The sequence below is a fragment of the Muntiacus reevesi genome, chromosome 6 (genome assembly GCF_963930625.1).
Source record: "Muntiacus reevesi chromosome 6, mMunRee1.1, whole genome shotgun sequence".
Classification (NCBI taxonomy): Eukaryota; Metazoa; Chordata; class Mammalia; order Artiodactyla; family Cervidae; genus Muntiacus; species Muntiacus reevesi.
In genome coordinates this window covers 106,912,530-106,933,092 of record NC_089254.1, presented here as the reverse complement: position 1 = coordinate 106,933,092, position 20,563 = coordinate 106,912,530, and the positions used below count along the sequence as shown (strand labels likewise).

General features: G+C 44.9%; 2 protein-coding genes across 3 annotated transcripts; both read right to left on the bottom strand.

The window, feature by feature from the left end:
• Positions 1-875: 875 nt before the first annotated feature.
• Positions 876-5,447, bottom strand: GIMAP1 (GTPase, IMAP family member 1). 2 transcript variants are annotated; one of them, XM_065938769.1, is made up of 3 exons: positions 5,261-5,447; positions 2,829-2,877; positions 876-1,876 (listed from the first exon to the last, which is right to left on the bottom strand). In XM_065938769.1, exons 2-3 carry the CDS (start codon positions 2,869-2,871, stop codon positions 1,011-1,013), a joined length of 909 nt encoding a protein of 302 aa, XP_065794841.1. In that variant the 5' UTR covers positions 2,872-2,877; positions 5,261-5,447; the 3' UTR covers positions 876-1,010. The 2 variants fall into 2 exon arrangements, with proteins under 2 accessions (XP_065794841.1, XP_065794840.1); XM_065938768.1 differs by lacking the exon at positions 5,261-5,447 and adding an exon at positions 4,032-4,205.
• A 2,303-nt stretch (positions 5,448-7,750) lies between these two features.
• GIMAP2 (GTPase, IMAP family member 2) lies at positions 7,751-18,570 on the bottom strand. The gene is given in 4 exon segments (XM_065938531.1): positions 7,751-8,763; positions 10,116-10,151; positions 11,018-11,078; positions 18,535-18,570. Coding segments are annotated over 4 exon segments (1,146 nt in total).
• Positions 18,571-20,563: the final 1,993 nt, after the last annotated feature.

Genomic DNA, 20,563 nt, shown 5'->3' with positions numbered 1-20,563 from the left:
CTGAGTCTCCTGCATTGCTAGGTGGATTCTTTTTGTGGCTCAGCTGGTTAAGAATCTGCCTGCTATATGGGAGACTTGGGTTCAACCCCTGGGTTGGGAAGATCCCCTGGAGAAGGGAAAGCCTGCCCACTCCAGTACTCTGGCCTAGAGAATTCCATGGACTGTATAGTCCCTGGGGTTGCAAAGAGTTAGACAGAACTGAGTGACTTTCACTTTCAGTGTCACCTGGAAATAAACATTAAGATGTTTAACTGTGACTTCTCTTTCCTTGATGATAATAAAAATCTGCAAGGATCACTGAAGGGAGATAACTATCTTTAAGAACTAGAAAATATCAAGAAGAGTCTGTATAGGCTATGGTCTGAATGTTTATGTCCGCCCCTTCCCCCCCTTATCATTCACAGGTTGAAAACCTAGTCTGGAGAGGAGGGTATTAGGAGGTGCTGTCATTGAGAGGGTCTTAGGTCAGGAGGGTAGATTCCTCATGATTGGAATTAGTGCTTTGTTCTAATTGCTTGTTCTAATTGAGTGTAAGGGCACAGTCAGAAGTTGGCATTCTGCAGTCTCAGAGAAGACTCTCCCCTAAACCCAACCATGGTCATGAACTTCCAGCCTCCAGAACTGTGAGGAATAAATGTCTGTCCTTTTTAGGCCACCCAGACTCTCTCTCCTCTGTTTAAAATAGCAGTCCAAAGAGAGCAAGGCAGTATCTAAACAAACAAACCAGCAAACAGACACACACTAGCTCAAAATAAAAAGAGTGGGTTTTCCCTTTGCTAGGAATCCATTTTCTACTGAAAACTGCCAGTCATTTTACGATTTCTCACAGACGACCAATATATCAAGAAAACTAAACACATTTTAAGGATGTTTTGAAGTGGTACAACTTTATTTAAAAATTATGTGCTGGGGTAAACATGAAATTTATGAAAACTCTGATTCCTTTGAAATCCCCCTTCAGATCCAAGTGTTTAGGTCCTTTCTTGCCAGGTGACCTGCGAGACTGAAGGTCACGCAGTCACCTCCTCGGGCCGGCGCCTGCAGAGCAGGTACAGCAGGAACAGGGCGCCCAGCAGCGCTGCCAGGCCCAGCTTACACCGGGTCCCCGGCCCCGCCTTGGGCCACCGCCACAGCCCGGCCAGAGGCCAGCGCCCCGGCCATGTCGGCGCGCGGGCGGCCAGTCGCTCCGCCACCCTGCGCAGCCTCTCCTCGGGGCTCAGGCCGCCCAGGGTCTGCGCCAGGCGGTACACGTCGTTGGTGTAGGGGGCACCGCCGTGGTCCCGCACCAGCTCCTCCACCAGCCCCATCAGCTCGCCGACCTGCGCCTCGCGCTCCCCGTCGGCCGCTCGGTTGTCGAAGGCGCAGCAGCGGCCCCCGCACTCGGCCACCAGCTCCCGGAGGGCGCGGTTGTCCGTGTCGCGCACGTACTGCTGCACCGAGCCCTCCGCCAGGTCCTCCCTGCGGGTGAAGACCACGACGGCACGCGCCGCGATGCCCGCCCCGAAGAGCGCCTTCACCCCGCGCCAGGCCCGCAGGTCCTGGGCGGTGAAGCGGCCGAGCTGGGTCACCAGGAGCACGGCGTGGGGCCCCGGGGCCGACAGCAGGTAGCAGCGGGCTCTCTCCTCGAAGCCCGGGTCTGCCTGGGCGACCTCGGGGCTGAAGAGGTCGGGAGTGTCGAGGATTTCCACGGCCCACGAGGCCCAGCGGCAGCTCCCCGTGGCGCAGGCCCGGGTCACCGCCGTGGCCGCGAGCCTGGAGAGGAAGTGCTTCCGCTGGAGGATGCTGTTGCCCGTGGCGCTCTTCCCGGTCCCCGACCTCCCAACCAGGAGGAGGCGCAGCCTGCGCTCCTGCGGGGCGGACCTGAACTCCTGGAAACCTGTGGGCACCGGTGGTCTGTAAGCTTCGGAACCTGAGAGCGACATGTCCCGGTCCCCGGGTCTCCTGGACGCCTTGCGAGCAAAGGAGAACAGAGCGCTTCCACGGTTGTGTTTGGGGCCAAACCTTTACTGAGTGACCTGGTGTGAGATTTGGGCACTCCAAGAGGGTCTCTACCCGTCTATTTCTCCTGTCTTTGGCGTCACACGTGCACCTGTAGGTGCTCCAGCAGCTGCTGAACATTTCTCTAGAGGATGCCTTTGTAATACAGGCCATTATTTCGTCTGATATGATCTGTCATCCAGGCTGTGCAAAGCTGGTCCCCATTGACAATTTCAGGAGCCTCTGTCTTATCTTCCCTGATTCCGTCCCACTGGAGAAAGGGGTGGGGCAGTGGGCCCAGCCGGGAGGGCTATCTGGAGTCCCCTAGCCGGGGTTTGAATCATAGACCTGTCCTCTACCAATGTTGTAACCCTGGGGAACTGCTTAATCTAAGTGTTAAACCTCTTTTGCACAAACGGAATTAATACTGTAGCGCTGTCCTCATAGGCTGTTGGGAGGATAAGACCAGGCCATCTCTCTTCCCTCCCTCCTCCTCCTCTCCCCTCCTCTCTCTTAAAACTGCTGTCTAATAACCTCCATCCGTGTTCCCTAACACCTTCTACCTGGTGAATCATGTTCCTTCTAATACAGGATCTGATGCCCTCTATGTCCCCTTCTGTTTATTCATTTTACTTTGGGAACAGAGTTGCAGGTTAGTCAGAGAACTTAATATCTCACAGCAGGGCGGGGGTAAAGATTCAGGTGAAGTGCCAGCCCCAGACCTCTTGCTGCTTCACACCAGCATCAAGACACCTCTGGGCTTCTCTCTGTTCAGTCTTGAATTAGCCCATCCCCCTACTACCTAGAGCTCACTCCTGGGGGCAAACACTCATTGTGAGACGTGTTCTTACCATAGGCATTTTCTTCATCTCTTGGCATCTTCCTTCCTCCCATGATTACCTGAAAGAATCCCAGACACAATTTGTTCCTTCACTCATTCATCAAATAGATGTAACTGCCTACAGTGTCAGGTCAAGCCCATGTGAGGTCATAGTTCCTGCCCTCCTCTGAGCATCGGAGTTTAGGGAAGACATTGGGGGAGCCTGGTCTGGGTTGGGATGATGCTGTGAGAACACCTGGTGAGCTTGGCTTTGTCTTCTCAGGGCCCTCAAATGCAAAGGGCAAAGGGGAGATGATAACACTTAATCCCATCCATGCCAATGAGTAAACTTTAGATGTTAATTTCTCCAGGTAATTCTGTGTCAGGTGGTGCTAATGGTGAAGAATCCGCCTGTCAATGCAGGAGACGCAAGAGATGTGGGTTTGATCTCTAGGTCAAGAAGATCCCCTGGAGAAGGAAATGGCAACCTACTCCAGTATTCTTGCCTGAAAAATTCCTGGACAGAGGATGCTGGCAGTTTGCAGTCCAAAGGGTCAGAAAACATCAGACATGACTAAGAGACTGAGTACCTATGTCAGTGATATAAGCTGTTGAAAACAAGACTTCCCAGGAGTTTCAGTATCGAGGGTGGTGATGGAGGGTGGGCTTTGGAAAACCCCAAGAACAAGACTTTGCTCACTGACAGAGGATCTACCTTATGGTGGCTGGCCTGTGAAACAAGCAAGAAGAAAATTGGAAAACAGATGTATTTCCCAAACTCATCTGGAGAGTTTCTGCTCTTAGATAACCACATAGTTTGGCTTCTCCTTATGTATCTAAATATGGGGAGACTGGGATGCTCCCCTCCAGCTCTTTATGTTCTGGCCCTTGAGGCTGAGGCTTCTCAAAGTACAATGATTACACCCACTCAAACATCATTTAATACAATTAAACATTTTGTGATCGTTCGCCTGATCACGCAAGCTTCTGAACATGAGCCCACAGTCTCTGCTTAGTCTGCTTCTCCAGGCTCATTTCCAATGAATCCCACCTCGCCTGCTCCATCTTCACCCCTGTCCCCAGTCAGCCACTCCAGACACAGCAGATTTCAGCCCCCTTTCCCAACCCACCTCGTGCTTTCCCTCCCAGGACCCTTCATCCACCCCACATTTCTGCCTGAGTCTTGTCTATACTCCAACATCCATTTCAAATTCTACCTCCTCACGTCACCCACCTCTTTCCTGCAGGTAACTGTATTCAACCCCATTTGGCACCAACAGGGAAGGAAAAGCAAAGGGAGAGGCTGGGTGAATAACCTCTCTCTGGCCAAAGGACTCAGAGGACAAGTTTGTCTAGAACCCAAGCCGAAGCTGTCTGTGTTTTTGCCATCACTCTCCTGCTGCCACATGCAAAGCTTTCAGTAAAGTTTACCCCGGGGCAAATCACATGATATAATTAGTTATTTTGTCTAGGCGTCAAAAAACTCTCATAATTGACATCAGAGCAGAAATGAAGAAAGAGCCACAAGATTCAAACCCTAAAGAAGACTAGCTAAAGCAAGAGGTCCTCATCAAAGATGGAAATGAGAAAGTGTGCTACAGGGAATCCACAGAACTCTCAAGTAGGTCACTGGGATTTCCAGATAGTTTGAAATGTGGGTTAAAATCATTTAAAATAAATTTTAAGAAGGAGATAAACTCTTCCTGAAATCTGGGGTGATAAATAGCTCTTTATTGTAAAGCATGTTGAATTCCTGTATTCTGAATACTCTGAAAATTCAAAGTTTGTGTAGCTCAGTGCCTCTCAAATATGTTGTTTATCAAAACTACTTGAATGTTCTTTAAAAATGTCAATTCTGGGGGGACCATGCTCAAAAATTCTGATTCATGAACCTGATGTATCTGATATAATCAGTCCACACATCAGAGTTTGGAAATGAGCCATTTATTCAGACCCCTTCATTGTACAGATGAGGAAGCTGAGGTGTTCCTACAGCAGGGGTGGGAGAGACTTGAATTAGGGAGCCAACGTGTCAGGGGTCATGAGGACGAGGGGTTGAAGACCTGGTTCCTAAACTCTTTAGTCTCTTGAGGGTCCCTTACTGTGGACAGAGGGGAGAGGGGAAATCTGGGGTGGGGTTGAACTCTGATGGTTTCCTATCTCAGCACACTATAACTTGCTCTGAAGTTAGATTGCTTTGGGGCCACAGAAAAGATCTTTTGCCTGTGCTGAACATGCAATTTGAGCAATGTTGAGTGCGTTTTAAAATGCATTTTAGTCCTAGACATAGTTCCAATACAGACTTTTCTTATTGTATGGGGGAAGTGTGGAAGGAGACAGACATGTGTGCCCTCCAGACTGGGGACCATGCTCATAAACCTTTTATGAACTTCCTCTATTGGAAACTTTGAACATCTTCACAAATCCAGACGCCCCATCTTAATGGGTCTGGCTCTTACTCACCCGAAAGGTAGGTGCCTGGTGGAGCCCGGGTGCTCAGACAGTAAATGCTCTCAGAACCATGTTCCTTCTGGTTGGTTGTAGCTCCTGCTCCCTGCGGGGCTTGCCTTTCCTGGTGACAGGCTCTCACTGGTGATCCAAGACGGCCCTCATCTTTGCTTTCCCTTTGGTTTTGAGTGTGGTGGGCTGTTTCCTTTCACTCTGCATAGAGGAAGTCTTTGAGACTCACAGCTCCTGTGAGCCCAGAGGGAGGGTTAGGTGGTGGTGATGATTTAAAGAGACAGGAACATTCAATGTAGGCTTAAAGTCTTTATCTTACAAAACCTCCCTCCTGTTGAGACTAATCTTCTGTGTTCTCCAGCAGGGCCCTGCCCCCCTCCCCACCATACCAAATATCTTGTTGTAGGACCCCAAGGTCTGGGTCTCCTTTTAGAACTGCTTAGTGATCTAATCTTCAATTACTTTTTACCATGTAGGCATTTTCCCCATATAGAAGAAGTCCAGGGTGCTTTCTGCTCCAGAACAAAGAACATGATAGCTTTTCTCAACAGCCGACCATTGACTGGACATCCCTATGGCTGGTACCCTTCTAGGGTCCAGTCTGTCAGCAAAATCCAGAAGCAGAGTTTTATCTGAGAAACGATGTCTTCTCAGCTATGAAAGGACTTGAAGCTAGCTGATGTATTGAGGATGAGGATGAATTGTTGTTGCTGTTTAGTCAGTCAGTCATGTCAGACTCTTTGTGACACCATGGACTTAGCCCGCCAGGCTCCTCTGTCCATGGGATTCTCTAGGAAAGAATATTGGAGTGGGGTGCTATTTCCTCCTTCAGGAGATCTTCCCAACCCAGGGATCAAGCCTGCGTCTTCTGCATTGGCAGGTGGATTCTTTACTGCCAAGCCGCCATACGTTTACACTGTTCCTAAGTTAGCATTATGTAGAGGCTTCATCTGGTCATCTGTGTTGGTATCACTGATTCTAGTTATTCTGCCTTCTCTCATGAGGGTCATGAGAGTGAAGTCAATAAAAGACCCAGTGGTGTGGTGAACAGGTACCAAAGGACTGGCCCTAAAACTGGTCAGGTCACCAATCCAACTCAAGCTTTTTAGAGTTGACTGTTGCTGGATGTGGGAAAGACGACTGTCCTGAGCCCTAATCTGCTGGCTGGGATCTGCTATTTCATCTTTCTTTCCAGCCCAGTTTTTCAGGTAGGAAAGAGACCCAAGGTCAACTGTTTTCCATTCTTTTTTTTTTTTTTTCCAGGTACAGTGTCTCTTGAAAGACTGACACCCCCGTTTTTTCCATTCAGCATTATTGAAGCCCGGAGTCTCTCACTCTCCCATTAGACTAGCGGGGCCAGGACTAGTGTGAGGAAAGTTTGGTGTCCAGGGCACAGAGTTGAAGGAGACACACTGCCAAGGCCTCTCAAGTGCCAATACTACAGGTGAATGACCCCGGGAGTGAGTATTTCCTTAAGACTGAGGTGAATATGGCTTCTTACTGGCTTCACCCTAGTCCGAACCATGTAGACCAGTGTTGACTAAGTCTTTGCTACCCAACATATACCTTTCAGGAAGATGCTTCCAGTGTTTCTTTGGCAACTCCTTGCCTTTCAGTGTTCTCATGTGTGCATGTGGAGTCTTCCTTCACCACCTGTGACTTTGCCTGGGGTTTACCTGGTTATGAGAGGGTGCTTGTACCTCTACATCCTTCTTACATTTTCCCACCTCCCTTTTATGTGTGCTGTTTGCTGCATCCTTGGAGTTCTCCTAATTATCTAGTGAGCTCATCAGTCATAAAGACTGTGTTTATTTTAATAAATTCTAGTTGAATTTAATAGGAAGATGTTACATGTAAAATACTGCAAATGCAAAATGCAAAATACTAGGTCCACTCTTGTCTGAAACATAAGCCTCTAGTATGCTTCAGTGCTGACTGGGATTGGACACAAAGGATAAAATCTAGCTGAGCCTCTTTCGGTGCACATAAAACAGACTATTGATGTGTGTGTCTGTGTGTCATTGTTGAGCGTGAGTGGTTGTGTCAGAGAAATAAGCCATATGTCCATTTACCATCTTTGGAGGATAAAATCATAGCACAGAGTTAAAGACATGTGATTTCAGAAACTTTACAGCTCACTTGTTAATTTACTATACCTTGTAGAAATTTTATTGCCATTTTTGTCATATTCAGAAGAAATAGTGATGGTATAAAGAAGAAAAGGAGTTTTCAGGAGCATAAAACTGGCTTTAGATAGAGACTTGCAAATGAGAGGAATTTTATGTTTATAACTTTCAGAAGGTTTTGGTATTATATTTCAAAACAAACAAGAAAAGTTAAAATCATTTGATTCATTAACAAATAGGATGAGGTTAAGATCTAAACAGTTCACAGAATCTCAAACATTTAGTGATATCAGACACTGACTATCCGGGGCAGGCAACTGTAACTCACCCAGGATATGACAGTGAATGAAGAGGCACTGATCAGTAACTATGACACAAGAGTCTTGCATTCCAGTCTACTGGCCTTTCTAAAAATCATCACTAATTGTTTGGGTATGACTAACAGTAAACTACAGAATAAACTGCACATACTAAAGGGTAAGTGACAAAAGAAATCGCATGTCCTGTGCAATACACAAAATAACTGAATGAGCAATGCGGCAGACACCTGAGCACACAATGCAATACACAGCGCTGTTTGGAGTAGGACTTTTCTCAGGCAATTTGCTTTGGCCATGATTGTACCACGTCTCTGAATTTCCATGTATTTTATAAAGCTCCCTTTGAAATCCTGCAGTCTTTGCTCTGACTGTACAGGCCCACATTCTGACTGTGTTAGAAGGTTATACAGCCTGTTAGCGTAGTGGTCACCCCTTTCCACTGTCACCAGGCTCTCAACCAAGTCCATGAGCTCCTTCACGTGGTCATCCCGGGTGCTCCCTGTAGTGTGGTTGTCAAAGGCACACACTCACCCCCCACACGCTGCCACCAGCTCACTTAGGGCTCTGTTGTCTGAGCCTTGGATATAATCCCTCAGGAAGCCTCCCTCGAGGTCTTCCTTGCGGGTGAAGACGACAACTGTGTGCCTCATGGCACCCTCTCCGAAGATCTCCTTCACCCCCTGAACAGCCTGCTGGTCCTCCGTGGTGAATCGGCCCAGTTTTGTCACCAGGAGCAGCACGTGGGGTCCTGGGGCAGAGAGCAGGTAACAGCTCTGCACCTCTTGGTTCAGGCAGTCAGAGGGGTCCTTCCCACAAAACATATCTGGTGTGTCAATAACCACCGCCTCGCTCTCTCCCCAGCTACCCCGACTCTCACTGCAAGTCTGCGTCAAGGACCGGACGCTCAGCCTGGACTCAAATGCTGGCTTCCCGAGGACGCTGCTCCCTGTTGCACTTTTGCCGGTCCCCGTTTCGCCCACCAGGATGGTTCTAGGCTCTGATCCTCTGGCACAGTGAGCTGGGTGATTCTTCGTATAAGGTCCTGCTAAGAGCAAGTTTACTTAGACGAGAAAGACAGACACCACATGATATCGCTTATATGTGGAATCCAAAAAAAAAAAAAAAGGATACAGATGAACTCACTAAAAATAGTGGGCTTCCCTGATGGCCCAATGTAGAGGACGCAGGTTCAATCCCTGGTCGGGGAACTAAGATCCCACATGCTGCAGGGCAACTAAGACCATGCGCTGCAAGAAGAGAAGATTGTGCACCTAGTGAAGCATTGAAGAGTCCCATGTGCCACAGCAAACCCAATGCAGCTTAAATAAATCATAAAAACCAGACATGGACTCACAGACATAGAAAACAAACTTCTGGTTACTAAAAGGGAAAGGGGCAGGGGAGGGATAAATTATGAGTTTGGGATTAAAATATACACATTACTACATATAAAATAACAAACAAGGACTACTGTAGAGCACAGGGAGCTATACTCAATATCTGGTGATAATCTGTAATGTAAAAGAATCTAAAGAGAATTTATTTGTGTGTGTGTGTGTGTATACCTAAATCACTTCATTGCATACCTGAAACTAACACAGCATTGTAAATCAACTATATTTCAATTTAAAAAAAAACAAGGTGAAAAAAGAGCCAGCTTACTTTGTTATTACCATACTGTCATGCCAATGGAATATTTTTAATGATAAGAAAATATCTGGGAGAAGATACTCTCATATTGTATTTATAAAGTAGAAGCTGACTCTATTATCAAATAAGATAATGATTTTAAAGCATCTAGCTTTCTCTAGGTCTGTAGGGCATTGTCATATTGGATCCAAGAAAATTGGGGGATGAGATAGAATTAGAAATGTATATTGTCATTCAAAGTTTGTCTATATCACTCTGTTCTGGCCCCCTAAAAGGCAAATTTTTTGAAGATCAGAAATGTGTAGCCAAGATGGTGGTTCCATCTCCAGGTGGGTAAGTAACCTGCCTGTTCCAGGGCCAGAGATGGTTCCTCTGACCTTGGCTGGGCAAAGGTGTGGTCATGACCACCAGTGAAATGATTGGACCAAGGAAATTGAAATGAACAGTGCAAAGTTATTCTCTCTGATGAAGAAACAGTTGCTGGCTCATATTGTGATTCTAGAGGATAGCATGCTTTCTATACAAACTAGGCACAGAATAGGGCTTCCCTGATAGCTCAGTTGGTAAAGAATCTGCCTGCAATGCGGGAGACCTGGGTTTGATCCCTAGGTTGGAAAGATCCCCTGGAGAAGGGAAAGGCTACCCACTCTAGTATTCTGGCCTGGAGAATTCTATGGACCATGCAGTCCATGAGCGACTTTCACTTTCACTTAAGGCACAAAGTAGGACAGAAATGGCATGCACAGGAGGTCACTTACTCACCAGAGGGACTGCCTTCATTTTGGCTCATGGCTGTTCCTGAGGGACAGAGAGACCAGAGTTCAATTAAAAAAATGATCATTTTTGAGTTACAACACATGAAAGAACCTTATATTTCATGAGCATGTTCACAACCATGCCTCAGTTGTCTGCACAAAGCTGAGGAGGTGGGTGGAAAGAATTACGATTACTGGTTTACAGAGAAATGTAGTCACTTGCTCAGAGTTCACTCAATGAGTCAGAAGATTGGGTTCATTTGTGGCCCCACTGGCTGCTTCTCACCCCCATGCCCACATCTCCTCTAGGGTCCCTCCTCCCTGGGGGGCCCCCTGCCCCCTCTCTTGCTTTCCTGGGTTTTTTTTCTAGGTATGCCGTGCTTGTCCGAGGTTGAGTCCTCCTTCCTTCCCTCCTCCCCACCTGCGTTCTCCACCTCCCCGCCAAACCCCTGCCCTCACTGAGACTCTTGCTGAGAGACTCGGTGAATTAAAAACGTGACTTGGGAAAGTGCACTCTTCTTTAAACCAGAAATGCACTTCATTTGTTCTGTTAGTTACTTGAATTTTCCTCTTCCCACAAGAAGCCTTGCCATTTACTTCCCTTTCCTATGCAGAGCGGAGTATCTTAAAAACTGGCAACCTGTACCAAGCGACATGGCACAGAAAACTCGTGTGTTGATGAGCAAATTCTTCCCAGTCAGCCCTTTTGTGTAATGTCCTCTTTGCCACTCCTGGGTAAAGTAAATTTCAAGAAGATTACAGGTCCTGTAAACTGGCCTCACTTAAGCCAAATGCCATCACTCTGTTTCCCTGAAAACAGGGTAAATTTGTTTAAAATTTTTTTCTTTTTCAAGCATAGCCTAAAAACTAGGAATGAACGGCACAGAACTTTCATGAGTGTGGGCTTACCTGAGTTATTGCTGAAAGAAACAGATGCCTTCTTGTTCAAATCTGTGACTTGACAGTCCAGCTTCGAGAGAGAGAGAGAGAGAGAGAGAGAGAAAAGCTGGAAATCTAGCCTGCTTCTTCCTCTCTTGAATCTCCAGTGGGCTTCTGTGCTGCAACAGAGCCCTTGCACCATGACTGTCTGAAATTCTCTTTTTAAAAATAAGCAGTTAAAATGGCAAAATTTAATGAGTCATTTGTTGTCCTGTGGACTTTCTTCAATTGAAAAAAACAAGCAACGTTTGAATCGTTTAAGCTGGAATAAAGGCAAGGCTGATGATGCTGGTAGGTTTGATTCCTTCCCTCATCCTGAGGCTGTGTCCCTACATTTACAAGCTTGCCTGAAGGCAACCCCCCAAGGCCCCCCAGGAAGAATGACCTTACCCACACTTAGCAGTGACTGTTCCAAAGGCAAGTGCCACTGCAGGGGCAGAAGCTATGGGTGTGGGGGCGCAGGACAGGGCGCTGTGCAGGGGGAGAGTACAGAAGGGGGAACTGAGAAAGGGACATGTCTGTCTGAACGCATTCGGGAATGGCTCATTCATGGCTTCTTTGCTTTCCCTTCCTGCTCAGCTACGCAGTTCAGGGCAGCCTCCCTGGGGACCAGTGCTCCGGGTAGTGTCTACAATGATCTAGGCAATGTCTACATTAATGATCTGAGTGTCTACAGTCAGGGGGGACGACGCAAAGCATTGAATTTGAAATCACTCAAATGTTTTTATCTTTATTTCTGTGATATTCGGCGCAGTAGGGACAGAGGAAATGTAGGAGTTCTTAGACAGCCTTTAAATATCCCAGATGAGTAGTGATGCACTTCGCTTTCCCTACCAACTGTTGATGAGAAATGAGTCCCAGGCCTGGACCTCATCATAGAGAGGCTGGAAAACAGTGCAGCCCTGGGGCTCAGGTGGTCACCACTATCCTTGTCACACACTGTTATCACTGTTTTGAATTCTTCCACATCCTTTCCTTTGTAGTTTTCTACTTAATAACAGTAATCTCTTCCTAAAAACAAAACATTCTGTGTCAAAACACTAACAGGGACCTATTTCCAATTGTTTTATATGAAAACAAATATAATGCAATGTCAAAGCCCACTGATTTTCTAAATTGTTATGTAAAATTCAGTAAAGTATCTCTATAAAAACTTTCCATAGAATAAAAAAGCTTAAAATATTGCTATTTTGAATACCCAGGATGTTTTTTGTTTATAAAAGAAAGGTATTGGATAATGTAAGTACCCTGACAAATAACTCAATTAAAAATGGGCAAAGGACCCGAATAGATATTGCTTCAAAGAAGACATACAAATGGTCAACAGGTACTTGAACACATGCTCAGCATCACTATTTATCAGGGAAATGTAAATCAAAACCATCATGAGATAGCATCTCACCCCCGTTAGGATGGCTATTACCACAAAGACAGGACAGAAGTGTTGGTGCAGATGTGGCAAATTCATGTTTTGGTAACATGTGTTTCTCAATATGAATGTGGTCAAATTATTTTTCCACTGTTAAAGAACTAAGTCTTTTATATTGATATCTTCTCATATATTTGTTTTTTGTGCTGTGCATGCTCGGTAGCTCAGTCATGTCCAGCTCTTTGTGACTCCATGGACTGTAGCCCACCAGGCTTCTCTCTGTCCATGGGATTTTCCAGGCAAGGATACTGGAGTGGGTTGCCATTTCCTCCTCCAGGGGTTCTTCCTGACCCAGGGATCACACCCTCATCTCCTACATCTCCTGCATTGGCACGTGAATTCTTTATGACTGAGTCACATGAGATGCTCAGAATATATTTGTTGCTCATAGTTAAAATCTGTTAATCCTTTTGATATTGATTTGGAGAAGTTCTTTATGCAGTCAAAATGATCATTTTACCTCCTCTTTTTGGATTAAAAAGAATATAATTTCATTCACTGTTAGTTTATTGTGGCTAGTATCTACAAGAACCCACAGTTTGTTGTGATCCACAGAGATGGCAGAGGATGAGGTGGTTGAATGGCATCACTGACTCAATGGACATGACTTTGAGCAAACTCAGGGAGATGGTGAAGGATAGGGAAGTCTGGCATGCTGCAGTTCATGGGGTGGCAAATAGTCAGACGCAACTTAGTGACTGAACAACAACAAAATCTAGAAGAATGTTCAATAACCACAATATAGCAGGCCTCCTTAACTTGTTTCTAACTTCTGTGGCAATAGCTCAATGCTTCCAGTTAAATAAAGTACAAGCTTTGAGGTTGAGATGGAAATTATTATTGTAAAAACGTAACCAATTATTTAGTTCAGTCTCTCAGTCATGTCCGATTCTTTGCAACCCCATGGACTGCAGCATGCCAGGTTTCCCTGTCCATCACCACCTCCCGTAGCTTACTTAAGCTCATGTCCTTTGAGTCGGTGATGCCATCCAACCATCTCATCCTGTGTCGTCCCCTTCTCCTCCTGCACTCAATCTTTCCAAGCATCAGGGTCTTTTCCAATAAGTCAGTTTTTCGCATCAGGTGGCCAAAACATTGGAGCATCAGCTTCAGCATCAGTCCTTCCAGTGAATATTCAGGACTGATTTCCTTTAGGATGGACTGGTTGTATCTCCTTGCAGTCCAAGGAACTCTCAAAAGTCACAGTTCAAAAGCATCAATTCTTTGGTGCTCAGCTTTCTTTATAGTCCAACTCTCACATCCATCGGAGAAGGCAATGGCAAGCCACTCTAGTACTCTTGCCTTGAAAATCCCATGGACAGAGGAGCCTGGCAGGCTGCAGTCCATGGGGTTGCTAAGAGTCGGATACGACTGAGTGACTTCACTTTCACTTTTCACTTCATGTATTGGAGAAGGAAATGGCAACCCACTCCAGTGTTCTTGTGTGGAGAATCCCAGGGATGGGGGAACCTGGTGGGCTGCCATTTATGGGGTCACACAGGGTCGGACACGACTGAAGCGACTTAGCAGCAGCAGTAGCTCACATCCATATAGGACTACTGGAAAAACCAAAGCTTTGACTAGACAGACCTTTGTTGGCAATTATTAGGACCTTTGTTGGCCAATTATTAGATGCTGAATTTTTACCAAATTACTTTCCAACAGCTAAGGCCATGATTGGATTATGTTTCTCCATAGCTTCATAATACATTAAATTATATGAAAATATTTCCTCATATTGAACCTTCTTTGCACACCTAGGACAAATCTTTATCATCTAAGTTATTCCTGGATTCTATTTGATAATAGCTAATTTTGAGGTTCTGTGTTTTTTTGTGAGTAATTTTATTCCTTTCTAAAACAATGAGATTCTTTTCCTTTTGATTGCCTTGGTTTTGGGGTCTCCTTTTCCTTCTGAACATATCAACTATGGTGTTTTCCTTGAATAGATACTTGCACTGCAGAAGAATTCTGGTTCTGTCTTTTAGGAAAATAAGATTTTGACCATCACTACCTTTCTCCATGATCTTTTCTTTTCTTAGGCAAGTCTGACATTGAATTAAGATTATATAGCATAGTGAATGTTTTTAAGGAAAATGTCAGTGTGCATCAGGAATGTAGAACAGATGAGTTTAACTGACTGGAGTCGGGTTGTTGGGAAAGACTTCTGAGAAAAAATAGCTTTGCTTGAAAGTGAAAGACAGTCAGTTGCATCTGACTCTTTGTGACCCCATGGACTATACCAGTCTGTGGAATTTTCCAGGCAACAATCCTGGAGTGGGTAGTCTATCCCTTCTCCAGCGGATCTTCCCAGATGAGGAATTGAACCAGGATCTCCTGCATTGCAGGCAGATTCTTTACCAACTGAGCTGTTAGGGAAGCCCAACATTGCTTGAGCTGAACTTGAAAAGTGAGGGAGGTGGGGATTGGAGGTATTTCCAGGTATAAGTAACACCATATTCCAAGGCAAGTGACCATATGGAGTTCTCAGGTATTTAAAGGAAGCCAAGGGTGGCTAGAACCCAGAGGCAGGAAGTCAGATTATGTAGAAATGAGGCTGGAGATCAAGGCAGGGATTTGTCAAGTTTTGGTCCTGAATGTTTTCTTGCAAAACAATGGAAACTCCCTCTGGTTCTGACTTGGGGCTGTAGTGTCCTGGCCCCGAATGTGAGTTGTGTGAAGAATGGATAGGAAAGTCCTGTCCCTTGTCCTTCTATGTCCTGTATATGATCTGCATTTGGGGATCTTTCCTGGGGTCCTCCTTGAAGGTCTCTTTCACTTCCTCTGCCTCCCCACCCACTCCACTCCCCCCAGGGTGTGGAAACAGAACTATTGTGGTTCAGGTGAGCTGGAGAAGTACACTTGCTGTGACTTCTGAGGTAAGCCCTCTGCCCCAACTATTTCCTGACACCCTCCCCCATGCTCAGGACCCTGTCAACTCTTCAGTTTTTTCCAACCACTTCCTGCATAAAATGTTTTCGTGTTTCACCTGTTGTTCTAAATTCAACTATGTCTTGAGAAGAGCTTGGTTTTGGGGCATTTCTTTTGAACCAAGAGGGGAAAATAACTGTTTGTGATTCTGTCTGCAAAAGGAAACCACGAGGCCCAGAGCTGCTCCTGAGGCAAGCTCCTTCCTCTGGGAGGAAAACCGATTTATCAGGTGTGATCTGAAGGGGCTGCAACCCCCTCTACCAAACACCACCTGCCTCTCCTCTCTTTGAAGCAAAGCTCTTCCAAGAGGTGCTTAGGCAAAGAAAACAGCATATAGGGAGAGAGACTGAGAAGGAAGTCAAACGGGCTGAATACAGATTGAAGGAGTTCAAGCAAAGCATTAAAGCTTCAAGTCTTCGAACACCATTATACAGTCTGAAAGTTTCGGCTGCTGTAGCCTATGCCCCTTTACTCTCAGATGTACAGGGTATCTTAAATTGTGAAATTATTTGTTCTAGTTCTCTGAAGAATACCGTTGGTAGCTTGATAGGGATTGCATTGAATCTATAGGTTGCTTTGGGTAGTATACTCATTTTCACAATATTGATTCTTCCCATCCACAAACATGGTATATTTATCCATGTATTTGTATCCTCTTTGATTTCTGTCATCAGTGGTTTATACTTTTGTATGTATAGGTCTTTTGTATTTTTTTAAAATTTTTATTTATTTATTTATTTTTAATTTTTTTCATTGATTTTTATTAGTTGGAGGCTAATTACTTCACAACATTGCAGTGGGTTTTGTCATACATTGACATGAATCAGCCATGGAGTTACATGTGTTCCCCATCCTGATCCCCTCTTCCACCTCCCTCTCCACCCAATTCCTCTGGCTCTTCCCAGTGCACCAGGCCCGAGCACTTGTCTCATGCATCCCACCTGGGCTGGTGATCTGTTTCACTATATATAGTATACATGCTGTTCTCTCAAAACATCCCACCCTCGCCTTCTCCCACAGAGTCCAAAACTCTGTTCTGTATATCTGTGTCTCTTTTTCTGTTTATCATTACCATCTTTCTAAATTCCATATATATGAGTTACTATGCTGTAATGTTCTTTATCTTTCTGGCTTACTTCACTCTGTATAATGGGCTCCAATTTCATCCATCTCATTAGAACTGATTCAAATGAATTCTTTTTAACAGCTGAGTAATATTCCATGGTGTATATGTACAATAGCTTCCTTATCCATTCGTCTGCTGATGGGCATCTAGGTTGCTTCCATGTCCTGACTATTATAAACAGTGCTGTGATGAACATTGGGGTGCATGTGTCTCTTTCAGATCTGGTTTCCTTAGTGTGTATGCCCAGAAGTGGTATTGCTGGGTCATATGGCAGTTCTATTTCCAGGTTTTCTAAGAAATCTCCACACTGTTCTCCATAGTGGCTGTACTAGTTTGCATTCACACCAACAGTGTAAGAGGGTTCCCTTTCCTCCACACCCTCCCCAGCATTTATTGCTTGTAGACTTTTGGATAGCAGCCATCCTGACTGGCATGTAATGGTACCTCATTGTGGTTTTGATTTGCATTTCTCTGATAATGAGTCATGTTGAGCATTTTTTCATATGTTTGTTAGCCATCTGTATGTCTTCTTTGGAGAAATGTCTGTTTAGTTCTTTGGCCCATTTTTTGGTTGGGTCATTTATTTTCCTGTAATTGAGCTGCAGGAGTTGCTTGTATATTTTTGAGATTAATCCTTTGTCTGTTGCTTCATTTGCTATTATTTTCTCCCAATCTGAGGGCTGTCTTTTCACCTTGCTAATAGTTTCCTTTGTTGTGCAAAAGCTTTTAAGTTTCATTAGGTCCCATTTGTTTATTTTTGCTTTTATTTCCAATATTCTTGGAGGTGGAAAACCCCCTTTCTTATAAGCACGGCCTACTGGCAGTGAGACACATTGACACAAGGGCTAGAACTTGAATTCCTACCTATAAAAACTGTATTGTGGTTAACAAAGGAGGCTGTATTAACTCCCAAAGCCCTTGTTCTGCTGTATTAAAATATATAGGGGCTTTCCCCCAGTCTTCCCCTGAAATCATCTCTGCCTCTTCCTATTAATACATTAGATCTTCCCTCTTGAGTGTCGTTCAGTACTCTTTATGCCTGTGGGTGACTTTAAGACTTTTGCATCAGCTCAGAATTTCTGGTTTGCTCATGTGAGTCCCCTCAGCACTGGACTTTCCCACTGCTGCCTCAGCACTTGTGCCTCCTGTTAACACACAAATAGAGTGAAAAGAACACGTGTTGAGATCAAAAGATGAAGGTTGTGGGCATCAGGCTGCCACTGTATTTTATGGGCAAGGCTCATAAAGTTTCTGAGCAGCATTTGTTTATGGTTAAAATAAGGGTTGTGGCCAATGGTCTGAGGTCTCTTCCTATGGTGAAATTAAAGTTCTCCAATATTTCTTAGCATACCCAGTGAGCATGAGAGTCCAGCTCACCCAAGAGCATGAGCTCTTCCTCACAAACCCATAAATCCTCAGAAAGCTGGTCAGAATGCACTTTTCACTTTGCAGGGCTGGCTCAGAGGACCAGTGCTCCGTGATGGGAGATCCTAGATGGTGACTAGTCCAGGGGAGGGACAGTGACAAATCTGGAAGACTTACAATAAAGAGTCCTACCAGGGCAATAGCAATAAAAGTCAGCCTTCTGGGTCCTGGGGTTTTGATTCCTAGACTCATCTGAGAAATGTTGAGTTGGAGACATTCAAGCGTAAATTAAGTCATTTATACCCACCTTTTGTTACAAGCTTCCATGATAGATCAGATGGTAAAGAATCTGCCTGCGATGCAGGAGATCCCTGGGTTTGATCTCTGGGTCAGGAAGATCCCTGAGAGAAGGGAATGGCACCCCACTCCAGTATTCTTGCCTGGAGAATTCCATGGACATAGGAGCCTGCTGGACCATAGTCCATGGGGTCGCAAGAGTTGGCTAAGATGAACAGCTAACAGTTTCACTTTTTCAAACAAGGAGGCAAGGGTGTACACGGCCCCTTCCACGTAGTCCCAAGTTTCTTACCTCTGCACAAAGCACTCTATTCATTTTAATAGCCCCTGAATTCTTACCAATTCCTTAATGTCAGTGGTGGGAGCAGACTCCATCCAGAAGATCCTGGGCAGGCATGAAAGGATCAACAGTCTAGTGATGTGCCACCAGCAAGGTTCTACACTAGGTCTGGACAATGTCTTCTACTTTCCGCAGTTCTCCCCTCTGCAAATTACCATCTTTGCTTGATGCAGATTCTCTATCACTCACCCAAGTTTGTACCTCTTTACTGCTATGGATACTGTCAAAAGTTCAGAAACTACAGAACTAAAACCAATGATTCACTGAAACAGTCATTGTAAAGGATTATTTTGCCCATACCAAAAAGACAATTTGAAAGCTGGGAGCACTCAAAGCAGAACATGGAAGGGGCTCAGGTGTACATTGTTATGAGGCAGTTTAGGTTAGTGAGAAGGCAGTGACTATTTTTCAAAGTGATAATCCTAATAATATTAGGATTTACTTAAATGATGGGGAATTGGTGAGTGATTGCCTCATATCAGTTTTGGGGCACACTTTAAGGTTTGCTTGTGAGTTCCAGAGACATAAGCAAGAAATGATCCAGTCAAAGTTAGTCTTTCAAGACAAGATAAATTAAACTTTGTATGACAACACTGGTTTTGTCTGCCAGGGAATTTCTGAGGCTGGTCTATATTTGTCTTTGACTTTGACAGTATGACGAGGAGTTTTGTTTGTGCATCTCAGCATGTCCCCAGGAAGTCTGTGTGTACAAGTGAGGTTAGGCCATTTCCCAGAACTCTATCACATGCTAGGAACGAGACTTGTCACTATCTCTGTGCAGCTACATTGCCTCCTGTCTCTGCCACAGCTGTTTTCTACCTCAACTCCTCCACCATTTGCCTTCCCCATCACAAAATGGTATGGCCACTTCACAGGAGAGAGTTAAAATAAAGGGCCATGTATCTTTTACTCTTTATGTGAGATGGTACTCAGAATGGGAGAGAGTGGGAAAGCTGGGGAGAGGGGAGATATTACCACGGAGAGGACAACTGATCTCACCATGGAGATCTCACTGAACTGTTTCCCCCCCCCCCAAATCAAGAATGACACCTAGGGAGAGTGATCAAGACGGTGGAGTAAGAGGACGTGGTGCTCACCCCCCTCCTACAACAAACATGTTAAAAATACATCTACATGTGGAACAATTAGCTACCTTATGATCCTGCAACCTCATTTCTGGGCAGGTATGCAGAAAAGATGAAAATTAATTTGAAAAAATACACATACCACAGTGTTCATAGCAGCACTATTTACAATAGTCAAGGCATTGAAACAATCTAAAAGCACATCAACAGACAATTGGTTTCAATAGAATATAGATATTCTCAGTGGGATATTTGTTGTTACTGTTCAGATGCTAAGTCATGTCCAACTCTTTGTGACAGCATGAACTGCAACAAAGGCTTCTCTATCTGTCACTATCTCCCTGAGTTTGTTTAAACTCATGTCCATTGAGTCAGTGATGCCATCCAACTATCTCATCTTCTCTTCTGCCCTCTTCCCGCTTCTTTTCCTGCCCTCAATTTTCCCCAGCATCAGGGTCTTTTCCAATGAGTCAGCTCTTCTCATCAGGTGGCCAAAGTATTGGAGCTTCAGCTTCAGCATCAGTCCTTCCAATGAATATTAGGGTTGATTTCCTTGAGGATTGACTGGTTTGATCTTCTTACTCTCCAAGGGATTGTCAAGAGTCTTCTCCAGCACCACAGTTTGAAAGTGTCAATTCTTTGGTGCTCAGTCTTATTTATGGTTCAACTTCTCACATCCATACATGACGACTGGAAAAACCATAGTTTTGACTATATGGGCCTTTGTGGGCAAAGTGATGTCTCTGCTTTTTAAAACACTGTCTAGGTTTGACATACCTATTCTTCCAAGGAGCAAATTTCTTTTAATTTTGTGACTGCAGAAATATTACTCAGTCATAGAAATGAATGTAGTATTGCCATTTGCAGCAACATGGATAAAGCTAGAAATTATGATACTAAGTGAAGTAAGTCAGACAGAGAAAGATAAAATTATAGGACATCA

Bases quoted from the DNA above. Each gene is read 5' to 3' on its own strand.
- GIMAP1 (XM_065938768.1), bottom strand. From the start codon at position 4,205: ATGTGGCAGCAGGAGAGTGATGGCAAAAACACAGACAGCTTCGGCTTG. The intron at 2,878-4,031 runs GTGGGTGACGTG...GGATTCTTTCAG, and splicing joins CAGTTACCTGCAGGAAAGAG to GTAATCATGGGAGGAAGGAA. The intron at 1,877-2,828 runs GTAAGAACACGT...CGGTGCCCACAG, and splicing joins AGATGAAGAAAATGCCTATG to GTTTCCAGGAGTTCAGGTCC.